Source organism: Geotrypetes seraphini, chromosome 10, assembly GCF_902459505.1.
Source record: "Geotrypetes seraphini chromosome 10, aGeoSer1.1, whole genome shotgun sequence".
Lineage (NCBI taxonomy): Eukaryota > Metazoa > Chordata > Amphibia > Gymnophiona > Dermophiidae > Geotrypetes > Geotrypetes seraphini.
Genome location: NC_047093.1, coordinates 109,367,934 through 109,383,349, shown reverse-complemented (window position 1 = coordinate 109,383,349; position 15,416 = coordinate 109,367,934). Strand labels below are relative to the sequence as shown.

At 44.6% G+C, this 15,416-nt stretch overlaps 1 protein-coding gene across 3 annotated transcripts in view; it reads right to left on the bottom strand.

The window, feature by feature from the left end:
* Positions 1-15,416, bottom strand: part of GRIN1 (glutamate ionotropic receptor NMDA type subunit 1) — a 415,565-nt gene that overhangs the window by 106,737 nt on the left and 293,412 nt on the right. For all 3 annotated transcript variants that reach the window (XM_033960212.1, XM_033960213.1, XM_033960211.1), the window contains one exon: positions 12,374-12,483. In XM_033960212.1, the coding sequence (XP_033816103.1) occupies positions 12,374-12,483 (110 nt within the window). The remainder of the gene's footprint in view (positions 1-12,373; positions 12,484-15,416) is intronic.

The window sequence follows — 15,416 nt, the reverse complement described above, 5'->3', positions numbered from 1 at the left end:
ACACTTATTGTACATATTGTAACCACTCTGCTGCCTGAGATCGGGGCTCAATAGCACAACTAGTGGCTAAACATGAAAAATGCACTGATGTGTGACCCGGCCTGGAGTCACCCTGCAGGATCGGACTGATAATAGAAACTCAGCAAAAGAACCACCACACAGTTATATAAGCAAAACATAAATTTTACTCTCAAAAAAATAAAGTCAAGAATGGCCCAAGCCAAATGGATAAGGATCCTGCCAAATGGATAAGGATCCTGGCAAAAGAATCATTAAGCAAAAACAAAATATCCCAAAAACAAAATAGCAGTGCAGGTTTCTTTCTTTACAACAAGGAATAATAATGTTCATGAGCTCCTGCTCTCCTCAGAGCTTATTGACTCAATGAGTTCTCAGCCTGCTCCCAGGCAGGACATAATACCAGCAATGAAGTTCTCTGCTCAGTTATGTATAATGTACACAGTTCCCAAACAGAAGCCTCCAGCAGCCGTTTGAAGCACTGCTGGGCAAATAAGAGTGTCTTAGGTTTGCCTTATAAAACAGCTTTTCACACAGCTATCACAATTCCCTCCCTGGGTGTTAGCAAACCTCACCCAAGAGACACACTCACAGCTTCAAATATTCAAAATAAAAAAAAATGCAGAGTTCCAAAAAGAGTCCCAAACAAAAACTCACAGTCAAGCAGGTCATTCTTGGCACCTGGTAGTTAAACCAACTTCCATCGGTTCAGCATATTCACCAAACTCCACAGGCAGACTCTCTTGCAACTCCATAGCAGTTTCTTCATCCAATGTTTGCAGATCTGGTGAGTCACCAGCCTCAATTACCTCCATGGGTGTACAGCTCTCACCTCTGCCTGGACCAGGGGGATCATCATGGAAGAGGAACCTTATCCTTCTCCCTAGCCTGCCTAACTGTTTCTCCCAAACTGCTGCCTTTTCTAGAGCAGGGCCCCGCCCTGATCTAGCTGAGTCAGCAGGTGCTTGCACAGCTCTTGGGCTCCCCCGGTCGTGACCTGAATATCTGCCACCTGGCAAGTTCTTGGGCCTAACGGCTCCCCCTAGTGGACAGCCAGATTTCACAGTCTTTAATTCTGGAGGACTAGTAGGCTCCGGGGAATCAATATAGAGTCCAGGATGGGCTTTGGGTGTACCTCCCCTGGGCTTTCTACTCCCCCTCTTGCCTGCTCTCACCGGGACCTCGGCAGACCTAGCATCTGACTGGTCACAATATAAAAATGAATAAAGATTTTTTTTTTAAACCTACTTAGAACATACAAAATCATGAAGTGCAACATGTCATTGAAGATGCACTTTCTACATTCACACTTGGACTTCCCCACAAATCTTGGTGCAGTCAGCGACGGACATGGTGAAAGGTTTCACCAGAACATTGCCACTATGGAAAAAAGATATCAGGGCAACTGGAATCCATCAATCCTGGTTAACTATTGTTGGACACTGCAACGAGATGCACTGAACACTGAGTACAAACGAAAATGAGCAGGAAAACACTTTTAGCCACGGTGTATCAGAAACTTTGTGCATTAAAATATGTTATAGTCAATTAAAGATACCATCGTGTTTCTCAAAATTCCTACATCATACAGTCAGTGGGAAATTATATTTGTGTTTGAAGGGGTCTATCATAATCACCAGTTTTAAGGAAGCAAAACATTTGTTGTCCAGTGTCCCCAGCTATTTCCTCTCTAATTATCACATAATAATAATTAATCAAACCCTGCAAGCAATACTTTCTCTAGATGCATGGGATCGAAGAGCAAGTAGTGGTTACTATTCAGAATAATCAAGCATTTCGTGTATATAGAAATCTCAGATAAAAAGATCCTCCTTTTGTCAAAACTCTTGGGGCTCCTTTTATCAAGCCGCGCTAGCGGGATTAACACATGTGCCTTTGCATCACGCGCTAACCCCCGCACTGGCCAAAAACTACCGCGTGTTAAACTGCTAGCGCGGCTTGATAAAAGGAGCCCTTGGTTTCAAATTCAAAAAAGATTTCTGTCTTGTATGGCACAGTCACATTAGGGAATATTTGTAGCTCTAGCCCACAAAAAACAAAACCTACATTTTTTTCTTAAGGAATAATCATAATCTTATCCTTTTCTTTGGCGAATGTGATCACAAGATTAACTCTAGTAGCAATATCAGAAGAGGATTCCAAAACAACTAAATCCATGACATAAAAATCAAAAGCACCTTCTGCCCCATTCTCCAAATGAGTTTTAGTAGGTATATAATAGAAATTTGCAATAGGAATATCTTCAGGTTTAGAGATTTGTAAAACCTCTTAAAAATATTTACTGTATTTTTCGCTCTATAAGACACTTTTTTCTCTCCCAAAAGTGGGTGGAAATAAGGGTGCATCTTATAGAGCGAATACTAACTAACCCCCCTCCCCTACCTTAATTTCTCCAGCAGTTTCAAGTTTCTTTATTTTTGATATACCATCTATTAAAACAAGTGTCTAGTGGTCCCGCGGTCCAGTCTAGTGGTCCGGCGGTCCAGCGCTGTAGGGCAGGATCTTTCAGCCTCCTGCCTTTCCATCCTGCTTTCTCCCCAATGGCAGGCAGAGTCGGAACGGCAAGAAGGCAGGCGCAAGTTTTTCGCTTCCTGCTTTGCCGCTCCGTGAATGGCAGTCCAGACCTATAGCCTCCTGTCCTTCTTTCCTTTCTCCCCCCCCGAACGGCAGCGGCAGAGCGGCAAGCAGGCAGGTGTGAGTTTTTCGCTTCCTGCCTTATCCCACGCCGCTCTGGGAATGGATAACTTGGTGAGACTGGATGCCGAGAAAGCTTTTAATAAAGTCACCTGGGAATACTTATTCTGGGTTTTTTTTAGTAGTTCGGGGTCATGAGTCCTTTCCATCAATGGGTTACTGCTCTCTATACAACTCCAACTGCCCAAATTTTAATTAACGGCAACAGAATCCAATCCTTTTCCCTCTCTCAAGGGACTAGACAGGAGTTCCCATTATCCCCTCTGTTATTTATCTTGTCTCTGGAGCCCCTTGCTATTAAAATATTGGCGGGCCTCTCTATAGGGGGACGGGAATGCCATATAGCTATGTTTGCAGATAAGAACATAAGAACATAAGAAGTTGCCTCCGCTGAGGCAGACCAGAGGTCCATTTCGCCCAGCGGTCCGCTCCCGCGGCGGCCCATCAGGCCCATTGCCTGAGCAATGGTCCCATAGTGTTCCCTCTAAGCTGAGCAGGTGTCCTCCAGCTGCATTGCTACCACTAGGGGGTGGAATATTTTCAGTCGCTAAGGACAGGTATGTTCCCTGGAGTCCTGCAGAACTTGCATGTCCCTCACAATTGAAAAATGTGACAGTAAAACAGCACCCTCTATTGGTGAGACTGTGGGTGGAGGACTCCTGCTCAGCTTAGAGGGAACATTCCTTTATCCTCTAGGAACCTATCCAAACCTTCTTTGAAGCCTTGTAACGTGCTCCGGCCTATCACAGCCTCCGGAAGCGCGTTCCATGTGTCCACCACCCTCTGGGTGAAAAAGAACTTTCTGGCATTTGTTTTAAACCTGTCTCCTTTTAATTTTTCCGAGTGCCCCCTTGTACTTGTGGTTCCCTATAATCTGAAAAATCTGTCCCTGTCTACTTTTTCTATACCCTTCAGGATCTTGAAGGTTTCTATCATGTCTCCTCTAAGTCTCCGCTTTTCCAGGGAGAACAGCCCCAGCTTTTTCAGTCTGTCAGTATATGAGAGGTTTTCCATACCTCTTATCAGTTTAGTTGCTCTTCTCTGGACTCCCTCAAGTACCGCCATGTCCTTTTTGAGGTACGGCGACCAATACTGGACACAGTACTCCAGATGCGGTCGCGCCATTGCACGATACAGTGGCAGGATGACCTCCTTTGTCCTGGTCGTGATACCCTTCTTAATGATACCCAACATTTTGTTTGCTTTTCTTGAGGCTGTGGCGCACTGTGCCGACGCCTTCAAAGACGTGTCCACCATCACTCCCAGGTCTCTTTCAAGATTACTTACCCCTAGCAGTGATCCTCCCATTTTGTAGCTGAACATCGGGTTCTTTTTCCCTACATGCATGACCTTGCATTTCCCTACGTTAAAGTTCATTTGCCATTTTTTGGCCCATTCTTCTAGCGTCGTTAGGTCCCTTTGCAGATCTTTGCAGTCTTCCATGGTTTCAACCCTGCGGTAGAGTTTGGTGTCATCCGCAAATTTAATAACTTCGCAATTTGTTCCCGCCTCCAGGTCACTAATAAATATATTGAACAGGAGCGGTCCCAGCAACGACCCCTGCGGAACTCCGCTCGTGACCCCATGCCAGTCTGAGTAATGGCCCTTCACTCCAACCCTCTGTTTCCTGTCTGCCAGCCAGTTTTTGATCCATCGGTGGACCTCCCCTTGCACCCCGTGTCTCCACAGCTTTTTAAGCAGTCTTTCGTGCGGTACCTTGTCAAAGGCTTTTTGAAAGTCAAGGTAAATGATGTCAATGGATTCCCCTTTATCCACCTGTCTGTTTACCCCCTCAAAGAAGTACAATAAGTTTGTGAGGCATGACCTACCCTTGCAGAAGCTGTGCTGGCTCGACTTTAGCTGTCCATTGTTTTCTATGTGTTCACAGATACTGTCCTTAATCAGTGCTTCCATCATTTTTCCCGGGACCGAGGTCAAGCTCACCGGTCTGTAGTTCCCCGGGTCCCCCCTTGAACCCTTCTTGAAGATGGGTGTGACATTTGCAATTTTCCAATCCTCCGGGATCTCTCCAGTTTTTAAGGATAGGTTACATATTTGGCGAAGTGGCTCTGCTATTACGTTCCTTAGTTCCTTGAGTACCCTTGGGTGAATGCCGTCCGGACCTGGCGATTTGTCGCTCTTTAGTCTGTCTATCTGCCTGAGGACATCCTCTTGGCTTACCTCTAGTTGGACCAGCTTTTCATCCCGATCCCCATTTACGATGTCCTCCGGTTCCGGAATATTGGATGTGTCCTCTCTCGTGAAGACTGACGTGAAAAACTTATTTAACCTGTCTGCTCTTTTTCCTCTTTTACCACTCCTTTTTTGTCTCCATCATCCAATGGCCCCACTTCTTCCCTTGCCGGTTGCTTCCCCTTCACATATCTGAAGAACGATTTGAAGTTTGTTGCTTCCCCCGCCAGTCTCTCCTCATGTTCTCTTTTAGCTTTTCTAACCACACGGTGACACTCCCTTTGGTGTTCTTTGTGCTCCTTTTGGTTGTCCTTTGTTTGGTCCTTTTTCCATTTTTTGAACGATGCTTTCTTGTCACTTATCGCCTTTTTCACTGCAGTTGTTATCCACGCTGGGTTTTTTGTTCGGTTTTTTTTTTCACCCCTTCCTGAATCTGGGGATGTACAGGTTCTGTGCCTCTTGCACCGTGCCCTTGAGTAGGGACCAGGCTTTTTCTACAGACTCCATCTTCCTTGCGCTACCGTTGAGTTTCTTTCCCACCAATTTCCTCATGCCATCATAATTCCCTTTTTTGAAGTTGAGTGCTGTCGCTGTGGATCTTTTCACCTTTGATGGTCCAATTTCCAGCTTGCACTGGATCATGTTGTGATCGCTGTTTCCTAGGGGTTATAGCACCGCCACCTCCTTTGCAGGTCCCCCTAGCCCATTGAGGATTAGGTCGAGAGTTGCATCCCCCCGTGTTGGTTCCGTGACCTGCTGTTCCATGAAACAGTCCCTTGTGGTTTCCAGGAATTTGGTCTCCCTTGTGCAGTTTGAGTGTCCAATACTCCAGTCTATCCCAGGGTAGTTGAAGTCTCCCATCACCATCACGCTTCCGCTTTTGCATATCTGCCTCAGCTCAGCCTCCAGGTCCTGGTCGAGTGCTTCCGGTTGTCCAGGTGGGCGATAGTACAGGCCCAATTTTATGTCTGCTCCAGCTCCTCCAGGTAGCTTAATCCATAGTGATTCCAAGTCGTCCGCCCTTACTGTTGTTTCTATCCTGGTTGAAGGTATGGAGTCCTTTATATAAAGCGCTATTCCTCCACCCTTCTTGTGTGTCCTGTCCCTCCTGTAGAGTTTGTACCCTGGTATGGCCACATCCCATTTGTTGTCGTCAGTCCACCACGTTTCTGTGACTCCTATTATGTCCAGGTCCTTTGTACTGGCTATGACTTCTAGTTCTCCCATTTTGGCTCTTAGGCTCCTAGCATTAGTGTATAGGCAATTTAAGTCCTGGTTGTTTGCCTTTTCCGCTGGTTTTCCTCGTGGTTTGGCGCCCCTGCCAACCTCCTCATGGGTTGCCAGCCCCCGAGCTTTGTTGTGTTCATCCCCATCCTGCGGTGTGTCTATGTTGTCCTCAGCCTGCTCCCCCATGTTTGGATGACCCTCTGGCTCCTGTTGTTCTCTCTTAATTCTGCTTGCTAGGTTCGTTTGTGCATTGGCTCCCTGCATTGCATCCTTGTGTCCTTTTCCCAAAAGTTCCCTCTCAGTCCCGAGCCCTCTTTTACAAATTTCTGGTTCAGTATCCTTGTTTGATACTTTGGTCCGATGTGTTGAGGTCAGGTCGACTGTCGGCTTTCCCCTTCTCCTCAGTTTAAAGCCAAATCTATGCTGCTCTGGACGTTGCGTACCAGCAACCTCGTCCCAGCCGTGCTCAGGTGCAGTCCGTCCCTCCTGTAGAGCTTGTTCTTCCCCAAAAAAGTTGTCCAGTTCCGTACAAAGTGGAAACCCTCCTCTTCGCACCATCTCCTCAGCCAACCGTTTACTGCTTGCAGCTCGGTCTGTCTCTTAGCATCTGCCCTCGGTACTGGCAGGATCTCTGAGAAGGCTATCCTCCTTGTCCTCAGCTTCAGTTTCCTCCCCAGGATCCTGAACTGCTCAGTTAGTGTAGTCCTGTTGTAGCTCCTCCTGCTGATGTCGTTGGTTCCAACGTGGATTATCACCGCTGTCTCCTCTGTTTCAGCTCCGTCCAGGATTCTCTCTATTCTGTCAATGACGTCCTTCGTTCTCGCCCCCGGGAGACATGTCACTAATCGGTCCTCTATCCCTCCTGCTATGTGACTGTCCACTTCTCTCAGGATTGAGTCTCCCACTACAATTGCAGACTTCCCCTTCCTTGGTTGTCTCTCTGGTCTCAGGTCCGTGTCGCGATCCGCTGGATTTTCCTCTGGGTTCTGTTGTGTCACTATCTCCTCTGTCTGTCCAGCTCCTCCGCAAGGTCCTACTCTCATGGCGTCTGGTGGATTCTGTCCAATTGTTGGTTCCACTCCGATGTGCTGTTTGTCCTGAGCCGCCACCATCCTGCAGGCCTCCTCGATGAATTTCTCGAGCTCTCTTACTTGCTCCGTGACGTGACTCTCTCCGGTGGTATCCTCCGTTGTCCAGCACGGTTCCTCTAAGGTGCACAGTCCTTCCAGCTCCTGGACCCTGGCCTGCAGTCTCCCGACCTCCTTCCTCAGGCTATCCAGTTCCTGACATCGACCGCATATGTACGCCTGCCTCCCGGAGGGGAGGTAGTCATACATATGACACTCGATGCAGTTCACTGGGTAGCTCCGCTGGGTTCCTGAAGCCTCCATTTCTTTTTCCCTGCTCCTTTGGTTCCTCGGTGTGTATGAGTTGTGTCCGGCGTGCAGCTAGCTGAAAGGGTAGAGAGAGAAGAGATTAATGAGAGAGAAAAAAAAGAATTTTGCTGCTGCTGTCTGGGCTCCTTCTCAAGGCTCCTTCGCAAAGGCGCTCTCGCTAAGGTGAGCGCTTTTGCCGCTCGCCTTTGCCGTGCGCCGAACGGCTGGGCGCCGTTGGCTCCCTTCTTCTTAAAGGGGGAGCCCGGGCCCGATGCAACCTCTGACGCGGGTGGGGGTGGGCGGAGCTAACTCTCGCCGCGACCCCGGTCTAACAGCCTGCTCTGGCTGCTTCCTCCTGCCTTCCCCTCTGCCTCTCTGCTCCTGTAAGGAAGAACAAAACAAAACAAAACGCTGCCGAGGTTTGCCTCGTGCCCTGGCTCCCTTCTTCTTAAAGGGGGAGCCCGGGCCCGATGCAACCTCTGACGCGGGTGGGGGTGGGCGGAGCTAACTCTCGCCGCGACCCCGGTCTAACAGCCTGCTCTGGCTGCTTCCTCCTGCCTTTCCCTCTCCCTCTCTGCTCCTGTAAGGAAGAACAAAACAAAACAAAACGCTGCCGAGGTTTGCCTCGTGCCCTGGCTCCCTTCTTCTTAAAGGGGGAGCCCGGGCCCGATGCAACCTCTGACGCGGGTGGGGGTGGGCGGAGCTAACTCTCGCCGTGACCCCGGTCTAATAATGATGATGCTTCTGTTTATCAGGGACACTACTTAGGCCACTGTACGGAATGGTGTTCGGATGCCTCTTTCTGCAACCCTTAGACAACATTGGGTGGTCTCCCATCACGCTCTTTTCACTTACCTACACTTGTAACACTACTATCTTAGTGAGCAAGCTAAGGCAGCACAGGGCGGAACCTTCTTAAAAGTCGAATGGTTCTTGCAGAGTAAATCAAGTGACTTTGAAACTAAAATAAAAACTTTGGAAATACAAGCACTTACTTGGACCAAAGACAGTGCTAGTTTGCACTTTAAACAAGAAATGATGGAAAACTCCATTAGGAGATATAATCTCAGGCTTATTAATTTCCCGAAAGTTCAACCTATAACTGCCTTGGCAATGTTTAAAAGATATTTGAGTGAAATTCTGAAAGTCACAGAAACCTCATACTCACCTCTCTCAAAAATATATTACCTTCAAACGAGAATTAAATCACAAAATCCCAATCAGCAGAATGTTTCTGCTGATAGTTTGGATTTGACTAATTTCTTGGAGAAGTCGGATACTGAGGCTCGAGTCTCAGCAACATTAATTGTTCAGTTTGCTATTGATTCTGATAAGGAATGGATGTTTAAGATGTTCCCTTTTTGACTAATATTATAAGAATGTATCCAGATGTCTCATTTTGAGACCCCAGGCAGTTCAGTTAGGGGCAACTTTTGTACTCAGATATCCCTGCAAGTGCGTTTTGACATATAAAGATAATAGATATGTTTTCTTTGAACCACAGCAGTTGTCTAAGTTTATTTCAGATAGAAAGAAATCTATACCTTCTATATGAGTCTTGCAGTTTTCAAATAGCTCAGAAAAGAAATGTTCATGGGCACTCAGGCCCCCTCTTTAGTTCTTCTTGAAATATTTCCTAGGTTTTATTTCAGTTTATCTTCATCTACCTCCCCGAGATATATTGTGGACTAACTATACTTTGTAATAAGGACATAAGAATTGCCACTGCTGGGCCAGACCAGTGGTCCATCATGCTCAGCAGTCCACTCATGCGGCAGCCCTTTGGTCAAAGGCCAGTGTCCTAACTGAGACTAGCTTTACCTGAGTATGTTCTGGTTCAGCAGGAACTTGTCTAACTTTATCTTGAATCCCTGGAGGGTGTTTTCCCCTATAACAGCCTCTAGAAGAGCATTCCAGTTTTCCACCACTCTCTGGGTGAAGAAGAACTTCCTTACGTTCGTACGGAATCGATCCCCTTTTAACTTTAGAGAGTGCCCTCTTATTCTCAGTACCTTGAAGAGGGTGAACAACCTGTCTCTATCTACTATGTCTATTCCCTTCATTATCTTGAATGTTTCTATCATGTCCCCTCTCAGTCTCCTCTTTTCAAGGGAGAAGAGGCCTAGTTTCTCTAATCTCTCACTGTACGTCAACTCCTCCAGTCCCTTAACCATTTTAGTCGATTTTCTCTGGACCCTTTTAGTAGTACCGTGTCCTTCATGTACGGCGACTAGTGCTGGATGCCGTATTCCAGGTGAGGGCGTACCATGGCCCAGTACAGCAGCATGACAGCCTTCTCCGATTTGTTCGTGATCCCCTTCTTAATCATTCCCAGCATTTTGTTCACCCTTTTCGCCGCCACTTCACATTGCGCAGACGGCTTCATTGACTTGTCGACCAGTATTCCCAAGTCTCTTTCCTGGGGGGGTCTCTCCAAGTACCAAACTGGACATCATGTATTCGTGCATAAGATTTTTATTACCGACATGCATCACCTTACATTTACTTCTTCGGTAAATATAGATGCAAAAAAATGTGTTCAGTATGTCGGCGAAGGCTTTGTCCTCCTTTATCACTCCCTTTATCCCATGGTCATCCGACGGCCCCACCGCTTCCTTCGCGGGTCGTTTCCCCTTAATATATCGAAAGAATGGCTTGAAGTTTTTTGCCTCCTTGGCTATTTTTTCCTCATAGTCTCATTTGGCCCTTCTTACCGCCTTGTGGCATCTGCTTTGATATTGTTTGTGCTTTTTCCAGTTTTCATCCGTTTTTGACCTTTTCTATTCTTTAAACGAAGTCTTATTGTCTCTGATCGCTTCCTTCACCGCTACAGTGAGCCACGCCAGTTCCTTGTTCTTTTTCTTCTTGGATCCCTTGGTGATATGCGGTATATATAGATTTTGTGCCTAGGTGACCGTGTCCTTAAAAAGGGTCTATACTTGCTCTAGCGTTTTTACAGTGCTTATCCTCTTCTTAATCTTCTTCCCCACCATGAGTCTCATCCCTTCGTAATTCCCTTTTCGGAAATGACTTGTAAAGATTGTCAAATGTTGAAACTTATAAATAAAGAATATTTTAAAAAAAAGTTGACTGGTTCTTCCTTCATCTCCCGTCCACTGCCAATTCTGCCTCTACATGGTACGGACTAGGGAGAGATGAACAGGCCAGTCCTTTTATGATTTCTCATGCACAGGTCTGGTCCAATGACTTGGGGGACATGGTCTCTGAGCACCTTTTGCAGGACTGCATCTGTATGCCGCCCGGAGATCCTGAAATGCCTTATTGTAGGAATTGCAGTTCAAGATATTGCATAGAACATATATCACTAAATGTCAGAGGGTCCCAGCTGGATTGTGGCTATCTGATGAATGTGTGCACTGTAAACATGTAAGGTGCTCTCTGTTGCACAAGCTGGTTGAATGTGAGGAGTTGGGTAACTAATGGAATGGCATTCTAACCTTTCTTGAAAACTTGATGCACCAGTAGCTCCAATGGTCATATATGGTACTGGTGCTAGGGTATGAAGGGGATTTAGAGGGACAAGGTCTCTCGCAAGACCAATGCAAGTTCATAGCTATATCACTTCTCTTGGCTAAGAGGCATATAATGTGAGTGTGGATGGATGAATGTCTGCCCGACATACAGGCATGGTACGGATCTATGCTGGAGATGGCCAGGTGGAAACTTCATGGGGAATATCATAATCAAAGATTGCAGAAAAATAATTATTGGGCTTTATGGCATGAATTCTCAGCCAATGTCTCAGAGGAGAGCTGAAGAGGGCTGTCACATGGCAATATTATTATTGTTTTTGCAGATCACACAGGGGAGATTGGGGAGGAACTTTGAGGGGACATGGGAGGGCTTCATCATCATATCTGTTTTGGAATGGGCTACAAAAGGTTTAAAAATTACATCTGTGTTCTTTCAGGGCGATTGATGATGCTAGCATACAGTACATAGCTTATTCTGTTTTGATACGCTTCCTTATACTGTCTCTTAAGCCAATGTTTGTATGGGGAGCAAATTTCTTACTATACCTTGTACATGATGTGTTTTTGTGTTGCCTGTATTGTTTTTTTTCTCTGAATGCACAAATCTCAATAAATATATATTTTTTAAAACCTATAACCCCTTAGTGGTAGAGAAGCAAAGTAATACCTGTTGCTTTGGGCCAGTGGCATTCTGTGGTTAAACAGTATAACCCTTCCTAATGGTGAGAAACATTAACATGCTTGGTTTCATTTTATTATTCTTTCCCACAAAAACACACACACACATGGCACCAGCTTCAGTAAGTACAACAGATCTAATATAACTCTGTATAATGGTTCCAGGCTGTGTGCTGTTGAATGGCTCTTTATGATTATTTTCCAAAGGTAACTGATCCCAGAGGTGATTCTGCCAGCTTTTAACTAAGCTTTACACACTTTATTTAGTTTATAATTAGTCACCTGAAGATTGCATCAATTTTTGTGCTATAAGTACAAAATTGAGATGGAACTAAGGTGTACTCCTTATCTGCCTCTCTGCCTGTGTGGCTAAAATCAAATATCGTGTTCCATATGTCCATATTCCTGTACTGTGAAAATGATCCCCTTTAAAACTGCTTCAATAAGAAACCGAATCATCAATGGAAGAAATCAAGTGCTCTTTTCACAAAGCTGCTGTAGCAATTCCCGCACGGAAAATGCAACAAAGTCTATTCAATTTCTATTGACTTTGTCACATTTGCTACACAAGGAATCACTACTGTGGCTTTCTACAAGAGGCCTCATGTGAACTAAGAATAAGTTTAAAAAAAAAAAAAAATCAAGCAGTAGGCACGCTGCTAATTATATTACCTGCCATATTCTCAAACGTGAGTGTAGCTGGTGCATTGCTACGAGAATCACACTCCTGGTATCTCACCCACTTTTTGTCCAGCTCTTCCATGGAACCATTCTCATGGGACCTGCAAGTGAAAAGAGGAACCAGAATTACTGGCTTCTACTTTCTTCATCCATGCTATGCAGCTCTGCACCTGTTTAAGAATGCTGTTTCATAATGGATAATGGACCTTATTCTAGTTTTAAACTCTCTAACTATTTTCTGTTAACTTTGTTTCCAGCAGCCAATCTGAAGTACAACTGACCCCCAACACCCAAAGACCATCTACTCTCGCCTGTCTTTCCTGCTATCTGACTCCAACAAAGCAGTGCAACTGTCTCATTGCATTCTGTTTATAAAAATCCATTTGGTACAAATGTATTTGGATAAAGGCAATGGCACTTTAGTGACTGTAAGTGTTGTTACAGCATTTCAGAGATATCTGGGATAGGGTTAGGTTTCCATCCACACATTTTCCTAGTATGATTTTACAGTCTCAGGATTTCAGAAAACAGTTGCAACTATAAAACCATTTAATAATCCATTGAACTCAGCAGCACTGGAAATAACCTTTGATCATTCAAATCATTTGATTATGCCATTGTAGAGAGATTGAAGATAGACTTTGCTAGAAAATTGCTTACAAACTTGAGAAAAGGGAATCCTAAGGCTAACAAAGATAATCTCAGGGACTTATTTTATTTAAAGTACTTGCTCACTTAGCAAGGAAGTTTTAGGGACAGGGTTTTTTTTGTTAGTATAGGAAGTCTCTGTTAGGTTAGCATTTCAAGGTGCTATTTTAAAATTGCTATAGTATCAGTATAGAGCACAGTTAGTAGGCTTAGGCAGCTTCAGTTTAGACTTTTTTAAAACTTAGCTATTTCATAAGAACATAAGAACTGCCATCTACGGATCAGACCTTCGGTCCGCCTCTCGTAAGGAGATGTGCATCTAGTTTGCTTTTAAATCCTAGAACGGTGGATTGCGCAATAACCTCCTCTGGGAGAGCATTCCAGGTGTCCACCGCTCGTTGCGTGAAGCAGAACTTCCTGATATTTGTCCTGGACTTGTCCCCCTTTAGCTTCAGTCCATGTCCTCTTGTCCGTGTCACATTGGACATTGTAAATAATTTTTTTTCCTGCTCTATTTTGTCGATTCCTTTCAGTATTTTGAAAGTCTCGATCAGATACCCTCGCTGTCTCCTTTTCTCAAGGGAGAACAATCCCAGTCTCTTAAGTCGTTCCTAGTATTCCAAGTTCTCCATACCTTTTATTAGCTTCGTTGCTCGTCTCTATACCTTCTCCAGCAGAACTGTCAATAAAAACTGAAAGTAAGCTATTTGTGAATATCTAGTGTAAAGTATTTACTATAGCAGGTGTGTCAAACTCAATCACATAAGGGGCCAAAATCTAAAACATAGGCTAATTTGTGGGTCAAATTTTTTATTAAGATACTTAGGGGTCCTTTTATTAAGATAACATAGTAACATAGTAGATGATGGCAGATAAAGACCCAAATGGTCCATCCAGTCTGCCCAAACTGATTCAATTTAAATTTTTAATTTTTTCTTCTTAGCTTTACCTAGTACTGTGCTTGGGTTCCAACTGCTGAAATCTCTGTTAAGACTTACTCCAGCCCATCTACAACCTCCCAGCCATTGAAGCCCTCTCCAGCCCATCCTCCACCAAACGGCCATATACAGACACAGACCGTGCAAGTCTGCCCAGTACTTGCCTTAGTTCAATATTTAATATTATTTTCTGATTCTAAATCCTCTGTGTTCATCCCACGCTTCTTTGAACTCAGTCACAGTTTTACTCTCCACCACCTCTCTCGGGAGCGCATTCCAGGCATCCACTTCCCTCTCCGTAAAGTAGAATTTCCTAATATTGCCCCTGAATCTACCACCCCTCAACCTCAAATTATGTCCTCTGGTTTTACCATTTTCCTTTCTCTGGAAAAGATTTTGTTCTACGTTAATACCCTTCAAGTATTTGAACGTCTGAATCATATCTCCCCTGTCTCTCCTTTCCTCTCGGGTATACATATTCAGGGTTTCCAGTCTCTCCTCATACGTCTTCTGGCGCAAGCCTCCTATCATTTTCGTCGCCCTCCTCTGGACCGCCTCAAGTCTTCTTACGTCTTTCGCCAGATACGGTCTCCAAAACTGAACACAATACTCCAAATGGGGCCTTACCAATGACCTGTACAGGGGCATCAATACCTTCTTCCTTCTACTGACTACGCCTCTCTTTATACAGCCCAGCATCCTTCTGGCAGCAGCCACTGCCTTGTCACACTGTTTTTTCGTCTTTAGATCTTTGGACACTATAACCCCAAGGTCCCTCTCCCCGTCCGTGCATATCAGCTTCTCTCCTCCCAGCATATACGGTTCCTTCCTATTATTAATCCCCAAATGCATTACTCTGCATTGAATTTTAGTTGCCAGGCATTAGGTAACGCTAACCAATTTAGCATGCGCTAAATGCGCACCTTAATAAAAGGACTCCTTTGTCTTATTAGAAGGATAGGGTTACAAGTTCCGCTCAAACCCCACGCCAGCTCTGAGGAAAAATCTCTTCTCTTAGTCCCTTCATTAAGATTCATTTACTCAAGGAGGGACACAATATTTTCTGTTACGGCCCCTCAAATCTGGAACTTGTTTCCAATCTATATAAGGGAAGAAAAATTACTTAGTAAGTTCAAAAGTTTTCTGAAAAGCTGGCTTTTTAAGGACGCTTTTAATTGAGTTGTTTAGTGAAAATTAAGCAGGTAACCTTTTCCCATCCAATTGTTTTATTACCTATGCCTTTTTTATTTCTTCATGAATTGTATTTAATCCTTTTTTTCCTTTTGTGTTTTGTTTTGTTAAAATTATGTCAACTGTCTGGTTCAATCAATGTGGGTTTTTTTTTTTCTTTTACCCTGATTTTATTGTTATTTGTAAATCGCATTGGATTATGATTTTGTGATCAAATCAAATTTTTAAATAAACTTGAAACTCTGTGATGTAAACAA